The 16,098-nt window shown below is 35.5% G+C and overlaps 1 protein-coding gene across 1 annotated transcript in view; it reads right to left on the reverse strand.

The window, feature by feature from the left end:
- Positions 1 to 16,098, reverse strand: part of LOC107673493 (P protein) — an 87,532-nt gene that overhangs the window by 71,058 nt on the left and 376 nt on the right. Inside the window, exons 2-9 of the mRNA XM_016467090.1 lie at positions 13,846 to 14,088; positions 10,712 to 10,967; positions 5,857 to 5,952; positions 3,412 to 3,585; positions 1,814 to 1,871; positions 1,603 to 1,675; positions 893 to 1,053; positions 22 to 104 (exon numbers count right to left, since the gene is read on the reverse strand). Coding sequence (XP_016322576.1) covers positions 22 to 104; positions 893 to 1,053; positions 1,603 to 1,675; positions 1,814 to 1,871; positions 3,412 to 3,585; positions 5,857 to 5,952; positions 10,712 to 10,941 — 875 coding nt within the window. The 5' untranslated portion in view covers positions 10,942 to 10,967; positions 13,846 to 14,088. The remainder of the gene's footprint in view (positions 1 to 21; positions 105 to 892; positions 1,054 to 1,602; positions 1,676 to 1,813; positions 1,872 to 3,411; positions 3,586 to 5,856; positions 5,953 to 10,711; positions 10,968 to 13,845; positions 14,089 to 16,098) is intronic.

The raw sequence follows: 16,098 nt of genomic DNA on the forward strand, positions 1-16,098 counted from the left end.
ATTTTGTTTGTATGATCATACCTGCTAACCATTTCAAATGTCCTTGTTCTCAGAATTTGGTCACTTCGTTGGGAATGCAATGGTATAGTCCAGTTATAAAGCAGCTGTTAGAAAAATACTAGAATTTGTATTGTGAATGTATAGAACAATCTCTTTTAATCTTTTAATTTTAATTAGATATATTTTACATACAGCATCCTCAAAAAGTATTTGGATACTTATAAGTGACTCCTTAAAATGAATGCCTTTGCATTATATACATTAACATCAAACTATAAGGCATTTAAATAATTTTTCATTTATAGATTATATTATATTATATAAATAATCTACAATACAGTGCCATTCAAAAGTTTGTGGTCAGTAAGTTTTTTTTTGTTTTTTTTTTAAGTATTTATGTACTTTCTACTCATCAAAGAATCCTGACAAAATGTATTACAGCTTCTACAAAAATATATAAGTAGCACAATTGTTTTCAGCATAAGAAATTAGATAATTTTTTTAATACAATAAGAAATTATATCGATAAGAAATGCTTCTTGATCACAAAATCGGCATATTAAAATGATTTCTGACGGATCATGTGATGCTGAAGACTAGGGTAATGGCTGCTGAAATTTCAGCTTTGCCATCACTGCAATAAGCTCTAACAATATTTCACAATATTACTGTTTTTACTGTAATTTTTATTAAATTAACGTAGTCTTGGCCAGCATAAGAGATTTTTCAAAAACATAAAAAAATCTGACCCCAAACTATTTTTATTAAAGCATAACACTTTTTTGTGTGACTAAATTGACGTGACTAAATAACTTTATTTAACATTAGTTTAATCTGCTGGTAGTGTGAAGAACATAACTGTTCCATTTGGCTCTGTTGAAACAACTCTAACCTGCTGAGTTCTTCTCCGGCGAGACCCCGCCTCTTCAGTCTGCTCCACCTGGATCAGAATATACTCCTGGGCCTCTTGTACCGCCTCCATCCCCCCCAAAAACGGCCCACCAACCTGCAGCTTCAGTAGGGAGTTGTCACGAAAATCAGTAAGATTCATAGCTACAGCGATCAGTTAGGTTAAGAAAAATGTCCACAAACTAGGAAACACATTACAAATGAAAACACACAACACAAAATATCCATCAAGCTTTAACCTGAACGTTTTGGAAAAGTTTTGCAAACAGATGTCAGCTGGCCACGGTTTCATTTTGGACAGACAATTCCCTCCCACCAGCAGAAGGTACTTTGAAGCACTTCAGTGCATTGTTCACTCTTCACATTCATCTCTCCAGCTCTGCAGGACCCGCAGATTGCTGCAAGTATCAGGCAGATCTGTTGTTATGCACGAAGTCATAGGCAAGACTGTTATCATGACACAGGCCGCTGTAAATAGCAGATGGTGAGATTGTCACAGAAACGGAAATGAATTAGCGCAGCCCTTCAGTGCAATCTCCGAACCAAACATAAAATCCCTGCAGGGTCTGAGGAGTTAGCGCAGTGGCATGCATCATCACAATATTTGACTTGTGCATTAATGATTCTTATTTATCTAGTCAATGTAAACCCAAACAATGCAGATTCTCTTAAGTACACAAATGGGGAGGATACAGAAGCTCTCAGTGGATGAGACTGCCAGCATCCTCCAGGGGCTTTCCCTGTCAGGATACATGCTGAAAAACAGCTGATGATTCAAATAAATATGGTTATTTCAGAGTGTCAGACAAATAAATTCACTGAGCTTTTAAGTAAAACAATCATAAATGGATATTATTCTATATAACAAAAGTTGTTGAGTAAATCTGATGAATAGAAAACTTACTGAACACAGAACAACAATGATGAAGATGGTGATGACTTTTGTTGTCCTTAAGCAATGCCTATAACAAAACAAATGTAGGCACTTGCTATGTCCAGGCCCGTAACCAGCTATGAGGCCACCGATCGAGGTCCGAACCTCGGTAAATTTTTCATGTTCAAAAATAAAATTTGTTCTTTGAATGACTAATTTGCTGTTAAACTCCTCATATAAATGCCTGCATGACATGTATAATTCAGTTTAGACAGTTTGCAAGAATGTTTAGCGTCCCTGTTATGAAAATGATCGCTGCGAGACACTGCCGGAGTGAACGAGGCTTGAGAGAGTTGCGAGTGAGGGTGCAAGCGTTTTTGGACTTGTCTTTTCCACTTAATTTAACACTTTAGAAAGTTAATAAAGTAGGAAGTCAGCGATATATCTTATCTTATTTGCAAACGATTGGAAATAACTTGTTTATTTTTATTTATTTTTAGTTTTTTGTTTGTTTTATTATCAATATCTGGCAACACTTGCATCGCCGGCACTTAAACTGAAAGCAATCAAAAAAGCCCATGGACAGGTTTTTGCTGACAGGATACGACATTCGTTAAGGGAAACGCAAAAATTATCAAGATATTATCTGTCATAAACGTTATCAACGCTGTTAAAAACAGTAGCATTTAACACTAGTAGGCTAAACACAGATCTGTAGAACAAGTAGGTTACAGAATGAAATTAAATACGCAAAAACTAGCTATGAAGAAGTCTATGCTATGTCATTCAGTATAGTTAAATTTTCACAAATCATGCTATAAACGTTCATAAGAGCACTAGACAAAGTTATTGTAGTTATGTATTGTTGCAATAAACAACTGATAAAATTATCCACCCTTAAATATAGTAAAGTATTAACAAATTTTGATGCAATAAATAGGGTATGATTTAAAAATAATCATCCCTCCAAAACAAAAAAAACATCTTTCACAAACATCTACATGTCTGTCTCCTTTAAAGTGTTTATTATAGTGTATATAATGAGTTGTATTTGTAGGGGTTATTAACAATTCTTTAACAACCCCCCCCCCCTTTTTTCCCACAAAAAAAAGTGGAAAGCTTTCCACAATTTTCACTATTTAATGTTTCTAAATTTAGAGGTTTGGGGTCGACAAGAGTATTATGTATAGTATGTATGTATGTATTTATATATAGAAGTGACCTGTGTTCACCAAAGCTGCATTTATTTGATCAAAAATACAATAACTTTTTTTTTTTTTACATTTAATTTATTTGATGGTGAAGCTAAATTTTCATCAGCCACTACTCTAATCTCAAGTGTCACATGATCCTTCAGAAATGATAATATGCTGATTTGCTGCTTAATGTTGAAAACATGTTGCTGCTTAATATTTTTTTGTGAATTTTTCAGGGTATTTTTAACAATAAAATGTTCAATAGAACAGTGTTTATTTAAAGTATAACTCTTTTGTAACATCAGAAATGTCTTTAATGGTAATTTTAATCAATTTAATGCATCCTTGCTGAATAAAGGTGTTTTTTTTTCTCAAAAAAAAAAAAAATCTTACTAACCCCAAATTTTGAATGGTAGTGTATGTATGCCGTACCTGATGGGGGATGACAGTTTGAAGTAATGTTCACATTTCTCCATAGATGTGATGTGGGAGAGACTGGTCACCTCACTGCCCAGCCTGCACCTCCTCTCCAATTCAGCAGAGCTGGCCTCCCATGATTCCTCTCCAGACCCCAGGCTGGGCTCATGCAGTGTCATGTCGGTTATACTGCACAAAACAGTGTAAAAACAGTGGGTTAGACACTGGTGCTTGCAAAATGTTGCTCTGTTTGTTTGAGCAGTCCAAGAGATTGACTTCTGACTCAACCAATGGCGTGAGTTTGTGGCAGGACTATCTGTTTAGTGGTAAAATTAATTAGCTTGACCTGGGAAACCGGTTTACAATAATCATTATTTTTGCAGTCACATCTGTTGCCACTAGTCTCATGGAATAAACACTTCACCTTTAAATTTAGTTGTGCAAATCCAATCCCTCTTGGCTAACTTTTACTATAATCTAAAGTAAAACATCACTTCTGCAGCTACGAAGCGATCAGTCATCTAAATGCTAATTGCAGCCACACAACAGAGATTAAAACCAACGAAAGGTGTTAAAAGCCTGTTATGCTACACGGTTCTTTGACAAATTCATGCTAAGAGAGGATACACCTAAGTGCCTAGACATAACTAGAGGCTTTTGTGTTGATTATAGGCAGCAAGATACATTATTCTGACTGAGAGCACAATATAATCGCTAGCAGCATTAGCATTCAGCTCACTGCCTTACAGAGGGAATGAAAAATGTATTACTGAGGGCAGCAGATAGCAACCAGCCATATTAGCACTGTGACAACAGTTTACTCCATGTAGGACCCTTGATCTCAGAGGGCTGTCATGATAACCAGGGGTCTTCAATAGAGCGTACGTGGTGGTACTGCAGCAGAGGGCCCACCAATTGTTTGATATTAAACTAATTTTTGTTGTTTTAAATTATTTGAATATATGTTTTGTCTTATTTTTTAGTCATTTTAAGCCCCCCATCCCCCTGTGTTTATTAAATCCTGTGTTTGATTCCATTTGAATTTTCATTCAGTTTGCAATTTCCATAAGAAAACTGATCCTACTTTTTATGAGATTTTTCTTGATGTACCTGATAAAATAAAGTTTCATGAAAATAGGAATATTCAGCATTGAGGAGGACATAATATCCTCCAAACAAAATGAATACAGGTGTAATCCTTATGACTATAACTCTTCTTGTTACATAAAATCACTGGCTTTAGAGTTCTGGTAGGGATACATGGGTGAATCAAGGACTCATTTTGGGGAAAACAGGAAATGCATTAAACAAAATAACTCATGCCTCAAAAACATTGACGAACTAAGAACTACAGTATTATAGTTGGTTCCCCACATAAAATGATTGATTTGTATACAAAAATACAAACATTTTGTATGGAAAATTTGGGATTCTCGTGCAAATAACATGGCTAGTGAGAACATATTCCTCACTGGTTGAGCGAACTGGAATGCGCTCCAGTCTAGTATCAAATTCAATGTGTTGGAATCATTCCCGATTATTATAGAGGCTGACAACTGAGAGTTCAGATACTGTACTGCAGGCAGTGTTTGGTTTAATTAAGAAGTACATAGAGGTCAAAACCACTTCAAGATATCAAAATGCCATACATTATGTGAGGAACTCTGTTTGCCTTCAACCTGGTAATATATAAAGTAATTGTTGGAAATGAAGGTCACAAAGCCACTTTTTCTCATTACTGAATGAGGTCGGTAATTACAGACCCCAGGTAATATTCCTACAGCTGTTCTGCAGAAGCTTTCTTGACTAAAGCCAAGTCAACAGGTCCTGCAACTTTAAAAGAAACGAGTGGTTAACGCTTGCAACAACTTGCAAACGAAAATGATATTCTATTATGTTTAACAGACGATTAATTAAATAGCCAGAAAACTTTGATTTGTATAGTTTGGTATATATAATTATAACTGAATGCGTATCAAGCTCTGATTTGCTCGCAGATGATTTCTGAAAAAGGTTATTATAAAGCAGGAGTACCATTGGATTTTATTGTTATTGGTAAATAAATACATAATACATACATAACGCAAATAAATTAAACCATTTTGATGTCAAATAAAAAAAAAAATCAAGAAAAACGTCTCAGGTTACTTATGTAACCATGGTTCCCTGAGTAGGGAACGAGACACTGCGTCCTCTGGGGGTCGCTATGGGGAATGCCTCGTCGTGACCCGTGTCTGAAGCATACACTGAAAAAACACCAACTCGTTGGCCGGCGACAGCCATGACGTCACTACCGGTGCGACTATAGTATAAATACCTAGAGGACGCAGTTCGAAGTTCCCATGAAAGGGAACAAACCTTACCAGAATTGTTCACTGCTGAACAGAAAAGAAAACAAGAACAACAGAACATCAAATATGAAAGATTGTGAAACCAACAGGGAAATAAATATAGGCTCACCTGTCATTTTGGGGGAACTTGAGAAGGGGTGACCGTTCTGTGTGGTTGGCTTGGTTGGATTTGCCTTTGAGGAGGTTTACCATGCTGAAGCTGTGCCTGGGAACAAGGAGAAAACTTATTAAATCCGAGCATGATGTCTGTCATAAAAAACATCTCATTTAGAAATCAATTCTTGGCATCCATTTTTAATGACTCTTCTATAAAAACTGGCAGCTGAAATAAACTGGAACTAAAAGTCTTTAAGCAGAACTGAAAGTCATTCTTCCTTTTTGGTCTCTGTTTAGTCATCTTTACACCACTATGAAACATCCTGGTCTAGTGTGTCAAACAAGGTCTAAGCTACATGATCATAAAATAAATATAGATTTTCAAACATATAGCAAGTTACGCATCCAAATGTTTAACGACTATTATATACGTCATCCTTCTGGTCCACTGTGTCCTCCTACAGCTGTCTTGATGATTTAACTGACACCTCGTAACTTGTCAGGGTGGATGGGCATCAGGTGGTTTGCAGATTTACAGAGGCATGAAAGCGATATGGTTATGACAGGTTTAAGGACAACAGCATCCTGCTTATTCAGGCCTTGAATACTAGAATAATGTTCTGGCCTTGGTTTCGATGCTATAAAATACAGTGACACAATGAAATAAATCAAACAATTGCTTTGTGATTTTATTTTGTGCCAGTGAAAGGCTCATGTAATGCATGAATCCCCAACAAAAGTCAATGCCGCAATCTCACGATTTTAAAAGATGTATCTTTCAACATGTCATATAACAGATATCCAAGTTTAGAGTATCATTCAAAGAAATCAGGATTATAATGTACATATAAAACTGAAATCCTGACAGGAAATCAGATGTTTTTAGTGGCATGTGCCACATTTATGTAATTAATAATAATAATTAATAATAATTACTGCATTTAGCAGACGCTTTTATCCAAAGCGACTTACAGTGCATTCAGGCTATACATTTTTTACCAGTAAGTGTGTTCCCTGGGAATCAAACCCACAACCTTTTGCACTGCTAACGCAATGCTCTACCACTGAGCCACAGGAACATGTGTCAATAGTGTCTTCATTTAGAAGTTGCATTTCTCTTGGGCCTGGATCAGGGTTTTCTTTTTAACAGGGGCTCCATGGCAGTCTCGACAGCAGGGGGTCAAACTTTTTTGTGCATTTCTTTTCTCAATAAAAAAATGACCAAAACAAAATGTCAACTAAAACTAAAGAAGCTAAAGTACATCTTTTATTGTTCCTCCCAAAATAAAATGTATTCTATAAGACAGGGGTTCCCATACTATTTTGTCAGCCGAACCCCTCAGATGTAAAATATTTCTTTGAAATACCGCTTGATAATTTAAGCTATTATTTAAATAATTTAAGAATACATTTGCATGTCCTCTGATGCTGGTTAATTGTCACATGGCATGCAAATAAACATATAACTATAAAATATTTTTTAGTAGGTATAGGCCTGCATGATGGCCATAACATTATATTGAAATTATTTTGTCATATTTTGTGACTGAGATTTGAACTGATGACATTTCATCTCATATGAAAACTATATCTTACATGATCTTAAATGTATATTTATAAAATATATTGTGATTTCAGTTTTATTTCAATTAATTCTGCAGCACAATTGGGTTATTTCAATTTTACATTTGATTTATTTCATTATTAGCTTTTCATTAACTCATGAACCCCCTGCAGTTTCCTTGTGAAGCCCCGTTTGGGAAAGCCTGGTATGCATCAATTATAATTATTTTATTGGCTTTGTAATGTAAGCATCATAAAAGGTATGTAAATATATTAATATGGTACTAAATGCTTACTGTAGTACCTCATTAATATATTTCAATATAATTGAAAAGGGCTACTAGCATTGCTTCATTCAGTAATCACACTTTATCCTCTAAACTTCCTCAGACAAGGACAGCTTTATTTACCGTAGTCATAAAGCAAACATTTCACATCTCATATACTAAATAACAACAAAAAAATCAATAGAAGTCTCCAGAAGAAGAGGGGGAAGAGAAAGGATGGGTTCTGAGCTATTGCTCAGAGACACCAGCAGTGTTGATATTTTTCGGCCAGTGTGAATAGAACAGCTGGAAATCCTGAGAACTCTGTGGGCTAATTACTGGAGCCTCTTCAGTAATTAATAATTGTGAAAAATTCTCTGTTTGTCAATTAATGACAGTTTAAATGGGTAAAGTCCCTCTTATCTCTTCAATTGGCTCTGAGTTTGTGTGTGAGTTATGGAGAGCCTTTTGCAGAATGCCAGAATAGATCAATGCTGCTCAGCACAGGCCAGACTATAGAGTCAACCCTAGTCCAATTCTAACACATCATTGGGCAAATCCCAAACCTCAGCTGCTTAGCATTACAGAGGACTCAGACAACTCACCCACCCCTACCGATGCGTCTGCTTACTGCAAACAGCTGGGATGGGGAGTGTGTGTGTGTGTGTGTGTGTGTGTGTGTGTCTGTGGGCTCCAGACAAGACATAATAGCCATGGCCTCCAGGATATATCCTGGTGTTGAGTTTGGGCAAAAGGGAGATTAGACAGGATATTTCAAGGCCTTTAATCCCTCTCCCTGCAGTTACACAACATAGAGGAGATTTGAAATGTTAGCTCACTGAATGCAGGATTTATAAATGAAGCAAAGCCTTCTCTTATTGTGGCTGAATCCAAGTGTGTAAGGTCCAGATGAGAATGAACCCATTCTCATCTCTGAGGGGAGTACATAATCCAGTGGGACACCTACCATCCTTTTAGATCCAGCCTAGAATACTAGTCTAATTGAAGGCTACCTGACGTACTCAATTTAATTTCATGAACAATATGAAGAAAATTGAAATTTTTACATTTTTGACAATTCAAAAATAATGTTTAATACTTTTATTAAGCAAGGTTGCATTAAATGGCCCAAAAGGGACAATAAAAAACAAATGTGTGTGTCTATATATGTTTGTGTGTCTATATATGTGTGTGTGTGTGTGTTTTAAAGTACTTTTGATAAACAAGTGCAGTCTTGGTGAGCATAAGAGACTTTCAAACACATTAAAAATTTTACTGAGACCACCCTTTTAAATAATAATATGTGTGCAATAATATATGGCATATTTATATGTAACTGTGGCATATTTCCCATAGGACAGAAAGATAAACAAACAACTATTGAAATACATATTTTTTTAAATAATACATGTGATGTGATCAGATGTGATTTCATTGAGAGTGGTTATCATTAAATAATTCCTGCAGGAGAGCAGTCATGAGAGCAGAAGCAGACCACATCTCATGCATGACTAACAATTAATCACGTGATGGCTGATCTAAAACTGTACTGTCTAATCCGAAAAGTGTCACAACCACAAGCTTGAGATTAAGACCCCCATTGTCATAGTCCACAGTACCATCACACACGCACATTTTTTCTCTCACAAAGACACACATTTGATGTTACTACAGTAATGTGACTCCACACGTGAGCACCAATTCTCTTTAGAGTTGATTAGCAGCTGTTTCACACAGAAAAGCTCTCACTAAGGGTTCTGGAGACCTTATCTGCCAAATGTGTTCTGCTTAATGTCAGCCATAATAGTGGAAGTACAATGGAAGCACATTTTGCATTAAGATTTCCTAGCATGAGGTTTCTTTGAAACATCTCAAAGGTGACGCATGTTACTTTGTTAAAATACTTTCTCTTACCACAGTTTAATGTGCAGAGACAAATATAAGCAAGTCATTCATAGACTGATCTCCCAGAATAGTGTAAACACTGTGGCACTATCAGAACTATTGTTCTGTTTGTTTGTGCTCAAAAGTCTGGTTGAATGTGTTTGGGGCAGGACAACCTGTTTGTCCAAATCATCTATGGCATATGGTGCAAGTCCTCCAGGAAAATTCATACTTACAATTTGGGAAGTCGTGATTATGACGTTAGGTGTGTTCAAGTCACGTTGGTTGGAGAAAGACATTCCCCAGGGTTATTAACTAAAACCATTCAAAAATTCTTTACTTGAAATAAAATATCTCAAAAATTAATTTCAGCCAATATTTCTCATTTTAATTTAGTTTAACTTGATGTACTAAAATAAAAAAAGATAAAACTTCCAAAACCAAAAATGACTAAAAATGACAAAAAAAAACACAAACAACAACTAAAACTAAAATTAAAACGGGGGAAGATTCAAAATATGAATCTCAATGATATTAAATTAACACTGAAGGTACCTTTCTATAAAAAAAAAACAAGTAAATAAAAAAATGTTTAACTACTAGAAAATGGCAAATAAAGATTGCTGGTGTGGTTTGCTTTTTAAGTTTTTATTAAATTTATGAAGGTGCTATAAATTTAATTGTTAAATATTGTATTTATAAATTAGTTATCATAATTGTATCCTATTTTTACATGCAACTTAGCTAGATTTACTGTAAATGTACAAATAATAAAAAATAATAATTGAATTCATAAAGAATTGGCCATCAATACAGATGCTGCAACTCAAAGAAAGTTGTGAGTTTTCCACTTGTAATTATTAACTTGAACAACAAGTAAACTAATCAAACTAATAACTAATAAGTATGAATTATTAATTATAATATGAATATGAATTATAATATGAAAATATAACATTTTTAAAAAGAGTGGGATTCGATGTTGTTTTGGACATTTTATGGACAAAAATATTCCTAAAAGAAGAATGTCAGTAATGCAAGTTTGGAGCACAATGAGAATTAGTATATGATGATGGATGAATTTTCAATTTTAATTTTGGGGTGAAATATCCCTTTAACAGAATTGATCCTTGATGAACTATTTGACTGTCCTACCCATCATCTTGATGGACGTCAGTGTAGATTATGCAGTGTCCCGAGGGCACGGCTGCAGCCTGCAGTAATTTCTGTGTCTCTCTCTTCCCAGAGAATCCCTCCAGCAGACGAAGCTCATCAAAGTTCCCAGCCACAGTGTCAGACTTTCTGCAGCCTACCCTGCTGGAGTGACCCTGGCCTCCGGTTTGAGAAATCTCCACCTCAATATTACTCTTATTCTCCAGGTACATCTTCACTCAGGCACACTGGACCGCAACTGGAGGAAAAGGGGAACACTGAGGTCAAATGATCTTTTAATGCGGCATAGGTTTCATATTTATGGTAATTAGGATCAGATGAGACTTTCATTTCTAGTTTAAAAGGACTTCTGTAAGCCATGTACAGAACAATGATGTATAGACAGAAATAATTAGAGATATAGAACTGCATTGCGTATGATTTTTTTCCATATTAAGGATGCACCTGCCCTCTCCATGTATATAGCAAATACAGTCAAATAACATTCATATTTTTTCCATCAAGACTCATTATAATTACCAAGACACTTTAGATATATGGAATAATAAGTATTAATGCCACAAACACTACTGTAAGCCTTCTTAACGTGTATGGTCACATATTATAGCCACATTCCCTTTGCTATTTCAAAGTCTCAGGCATTTAAAGAGTTAACGTCTCAATCTGTGATTGACAGCTAGACTGTAAGGTTCCCGTCTGAGAGTCACAGACACAGAAGCATTCTAATTAAGAACTTACTTCACCCTTTTGACCCTGGCGTTACTTTTCTACACACCCTCCTTCACACATAGACCTCTATAAACTCACAGCTGTAGATAGAGTCTAACTTTAATGGTAAAACAAGAGTTTTTGTGTGTGTGTGTGTGTGTAAGTAGGCTGTGTTTTTTGAGCAGAAGAACATTGTGGAAAATGGTTTACTAATTTTAATGACTATAATTTTTAGAGTTGCATTTATTTACATATGCACAGCTTTAGAAACAAAAATCCTTTATTTCATAAATATATTTGTATAGTTTACTATAGCAAAGATATTTTAAACCCCACTCATGCTCCAGTGATAGTTAAATAAAACTAAAATTAATTCATTATTTTTAAAAAAATCATTAAGTGAAATAAAGCTAAAATAAAATATAAATATAAATATTAGATGTAAAACATTCTAAAAATTAGATATGTTGCATTGACAAGTAAAATACAATACGTTTAAGTAGAAGTACTCAAACTACTTAAAATAAATTAAGGCTAAATAAATATGAAAATAAACAGAAACTAATAAAAGATAAAAACACATGAAATTACTAAAACTTAAAATGAAAACTGAAAAAAAAAAATCAAAGCTAATTCGAAATCTATTATACTACATAACTAATACTAAAACAACACTGCCCTCCCCTAAATCTAAAATACAGAAATAGAGAGAGATCAGTGGTTACAATATTAATAACACTACAGTACATAATAGAACTATTACATAGATATTTTAAGCCATTATAAAGTCAAAATAGTTAAAGGTGTTAAATGTTATGGCATTAAACATATAGAATTAAAAACAATAAAATCAGCTTACTAATTCCATGAATTCAATTATCTATTCAATATTGAAATCCCTATCCCTAAGACTGAGCAATGGTAATAGCTTTACTCATTCTATTAAGGATGTTTTATTAAACAGCTCCCCCTAGGGGAAATTGTGAGGGGGGAAAAAAAAACTCAAGGCAGCAGAACAAAAAAAAAACACCTCCCATTTTACTAGCAGACTGCCTCATAATAGAAAGAAACTTATTTTCACATAACAGAGTATGACATCACTTCACTGACAGCCTATGAGATTTTAGGGCTATTTCTGCCTATATTCTTCCTTTTGAATTGTTTGTATATAAATGAGAGACCCATTATGTCCTTGAGACCACCACCTATTGTTTGTAGCCCTTAATAACCATAGGAGTGAAGAAAAACTACAACAAAAAACACCAGAAGTGGCATGACGAATCAATGAGAAGCCAAACAATAATGCTTCAGGAATCATAAACCACTTTCTAGAGTGTCCAGGGTAATTGGATTAGGACTAGAGGTCACTCTTTTCTCAAACTGTGCTACAGTTCAGACACAGAGGAAAGTCATTGTGTTGAAAGCTCAAGGTCTGCCTGAATAGACGCTTGGACTTATCAGTGACCTGTGACCAATGACTAGTGACCGGTGCTTGTTTGATTTCCGTTCCTCACTGTTGCCGAATCAAACAAGCTCTATTGTGTCAGTGGTCACTGTCAGTGTGTTAACACAGTCTGCAGAAACATGTAATATGTTGTAGCAAGAGTGAGTGTCATACTGTAAATGAAACACAACAGGAATATTTCTCTTTCTACCCGTTCAAATTAGCCGACTCCTGCTCAAATATGGATGGTGGGCCAAACTGTACTGTCTTAGGGTGGGACTAATTTTACTAGTACTTTAGTCATTCTGCAAATATTTGCAGCTTAGAGAGAGATGGGGGTGGTCAAACATAAAAAATAATATTCAATTATTTATTAACTCAATTTTTTGTTTCGGAAAAAAAAAAAAAAAGAATAATAAATATATGTATGTGTTTATATATATATATGTGTGTGTGTGTGTGTGTACATAAAACTGTACTTCAAAGCAAAAGCTAAAGGCTTTACCCTTTACCTCTGAATCAGAGAAATAATAATCCGTAAAGAATCTTAACACACACAAAGCTGTCACACACTCTCCAGACATTACTGTACATTCCTCTTTGCCCCCTCTCTCCTCTCCTCCAGTGTGGGAAGAAAAATTAATCCATTGAAAAATGCATTTAGTAATGCTGTTCGAATCAAAAATTGCAGATATTTTTGTTTGTTTTTGTGAATACAAAAGGCAAAGTGCATCCCACATTTACATAAAAGATCATATTAAATAGACATGGTCGCATTCAAAGTCAACTACTGTATATGCAAATTATAATTGAATTCACTTCACTGTTGCAGTTTAGTGTCCAAGAAAATCCATTTTTTGTCCCTTTTTTCTCTGTTCAGACAGATTTTTTGTTTTTTAAATTGTATTAAAAACAGAGAAATATTTTAATTTAACTTTTTTTTTTTTTTTACTAAACTCCTTACCTGCCAATTCAGAGAATGAAATGGTGAAGTGGGCAAGATGATGATGACAACGATGATGATAATGATGATATTATAACATTAAAACAAAAATTAAAAAGTCAAAAAAGAAATCCAGCGGGTCCGAACAGGTTTGGCTGGCTCACGAGTGCCACACACAGGCTGCGAAGAGGAGGAAGATGCTCAGTCTTAAATGGAAGTTGTAGACTTCTTCTAGGAGATGGAGGGAGTGACTCACAGCAAACTCTGCACACAGACAGAAGAGAGTGAATTAACAGCCCTCCCTCTTTCCTCTTCTCTCAGATCCTCTGATACCTTGTGGAAGTGGACACTCATTAACACTGGTAGTGTTTACGGCTTGCTCAACTTCCCCAAAATTCCTGAAGACACCCACCCCTTTTCAGACCAAAACAGTACACACAATGAAGAAATTATTGTTTCTTGCACACACACTCAAGTATTACTCACTAGCAAATTACTATGTATGACGTTATTGCTTAAAGCTTCTCCTACTTACAAGAGCTGAATCTCACTGCCCTACTTTGCATCCATCTTACTGACCAAGACCTGCTTTTACAAAGAGCAGTCAAAACAAAACAAAAAACGATTGGAGCAATCAGAGACTCTTTCATATGTCTTCTCTAAAATTCCAGAAGAGATTGCTGAGAGTTGTCACAAACTTTGCTCTGGAAGACTGTAATCAGTCAGATATTTCAATATGAATGTAAATATTTGTCATCAGATAATTCCATATCCAAATTATCTATGCAGTGCTCTTAACATAAATATTATAGCTCCATTAACTCACTGTATTTTATCAGTTGACCAAGTTATTTTGCCCAACACAATTTAAGAGAAACATCTGAGACAAAGTTGACACTCAAAAGAATCAGTCCCTTGAAATACAAAATGAGCTTTAATGAGCAATATTTTTTTTTTTTAAATTTACAAGCATTACTAACTCAGTACTTCCACATTTTCTACAATCTGCGTCCGCAAAATTGAAAGTCTTCACAAGCATCATTAAAAAAATTAATAAATAAAAAAAACAGGTGTCAGCGCTAATAAGGAGACATAGCAAGCAGATTATTGGCAGGGGTCGAAGTCACAGGTCAGGTGTCAAATCTATGACATCATATGACATCATCCTATTTATGTTTTAAAGGAACTAATAAAGCAGAAAGGACATGAATTATCCAAGCTGATTCTGGGTGGGCAACTTTTAACACACATAGTTCTGCGTCGGACACTTTCTTTTCATTTTGAATCACATTTCAGAATAAAATGCATGTGAAAGTGTCATTAAGCAACCAGATGGAAAGCAGGAGAGAGCTGAGTGATCATGGAGGTGATGTGGTGTATCACACGGGTTGGAAAAGGTGCCGTTGATCGCTGTGGGGAAGAGGAAAGAGTGAGAGACTTTCATGTGACTTCTAGTAGATTCTGGATTTTGGCCCAGTGCACACAGTCTGAGGTCTGCACTCCTCTACACTCGGGTCTGGGGCTATGGCCAATATAACAACACAGAATTCATGCATAAGCTGGATCATGCTGGATAAAAGTTTTACACAATCATGTTGAGATCATGCTCAAGTGCTGCTTGTCATTAAGGCAAATGGGGAACTTCTTCCTCATTTTAACAAGCACTGATGAAGCCATGATACTGATAAGTGGGAACTGATTTCAGAATAAGACTTCAATCAGACAGCTGTTTGAATTAATTTATAATTCCTAAGCACTTCCTGCACATTCCTCAAAGAAAAAAAAGCCTGGATGTGATGTAGTATCAGCTCAAAGTGATCCGGTGGGAGCCCATTTATACTGGTGTACATCAGAAATGGGAGAGACTGTGAAACCCACTGAAGTGCATAATTGGACTTTGCAAGGTCAAACAGAGTCTTCCGATAATAATGAGGAAAGGAGACACAAAGAGGTAAAGATAAGTGTGCGTTATTCAGTATGTGGCTATTGAGATCCCATAAAACATCCAACAGATCCAGCCATCAAAGGATCCCAGCTGTCTGAGATCTCCTAATCACAAAAGAAGTCCACACTGACCACACACATGCCCTCCTACAGTGATGTCTGCTTATGCAACCCAACTGAATGAATTCAACTCTTCTGACATAACATTTCCTCAATCGACAGGAAAAGCAAGAAGGGTACAGGAACTCCTCAATTTTTAAGATTAATTAAAGCCGTATTTCATAACCAAATATACAGTGTGGTCCACTACTGAAAAATATTGTATCAGCA

The sequence above is a fragment of the Sinocyclocheilus anshuiensis genome, unplaced genomic scaffold, assembly GCF_001515605.1.
Source record: "Sinocyclocheilus anshuiensis isolate Anshui unplaced genomic scaffold, SAMN03320099.WGS_v1.1 scaffold44, whole genome shotgun sequence".
Lineage (NCBI taxonomy): Eukaryota > Metazoa > Chordata > Actinopteri > Cypriniformes > Cyprinidae > Sinocyclocheilus > Sinocyclocheilus anshuiensis.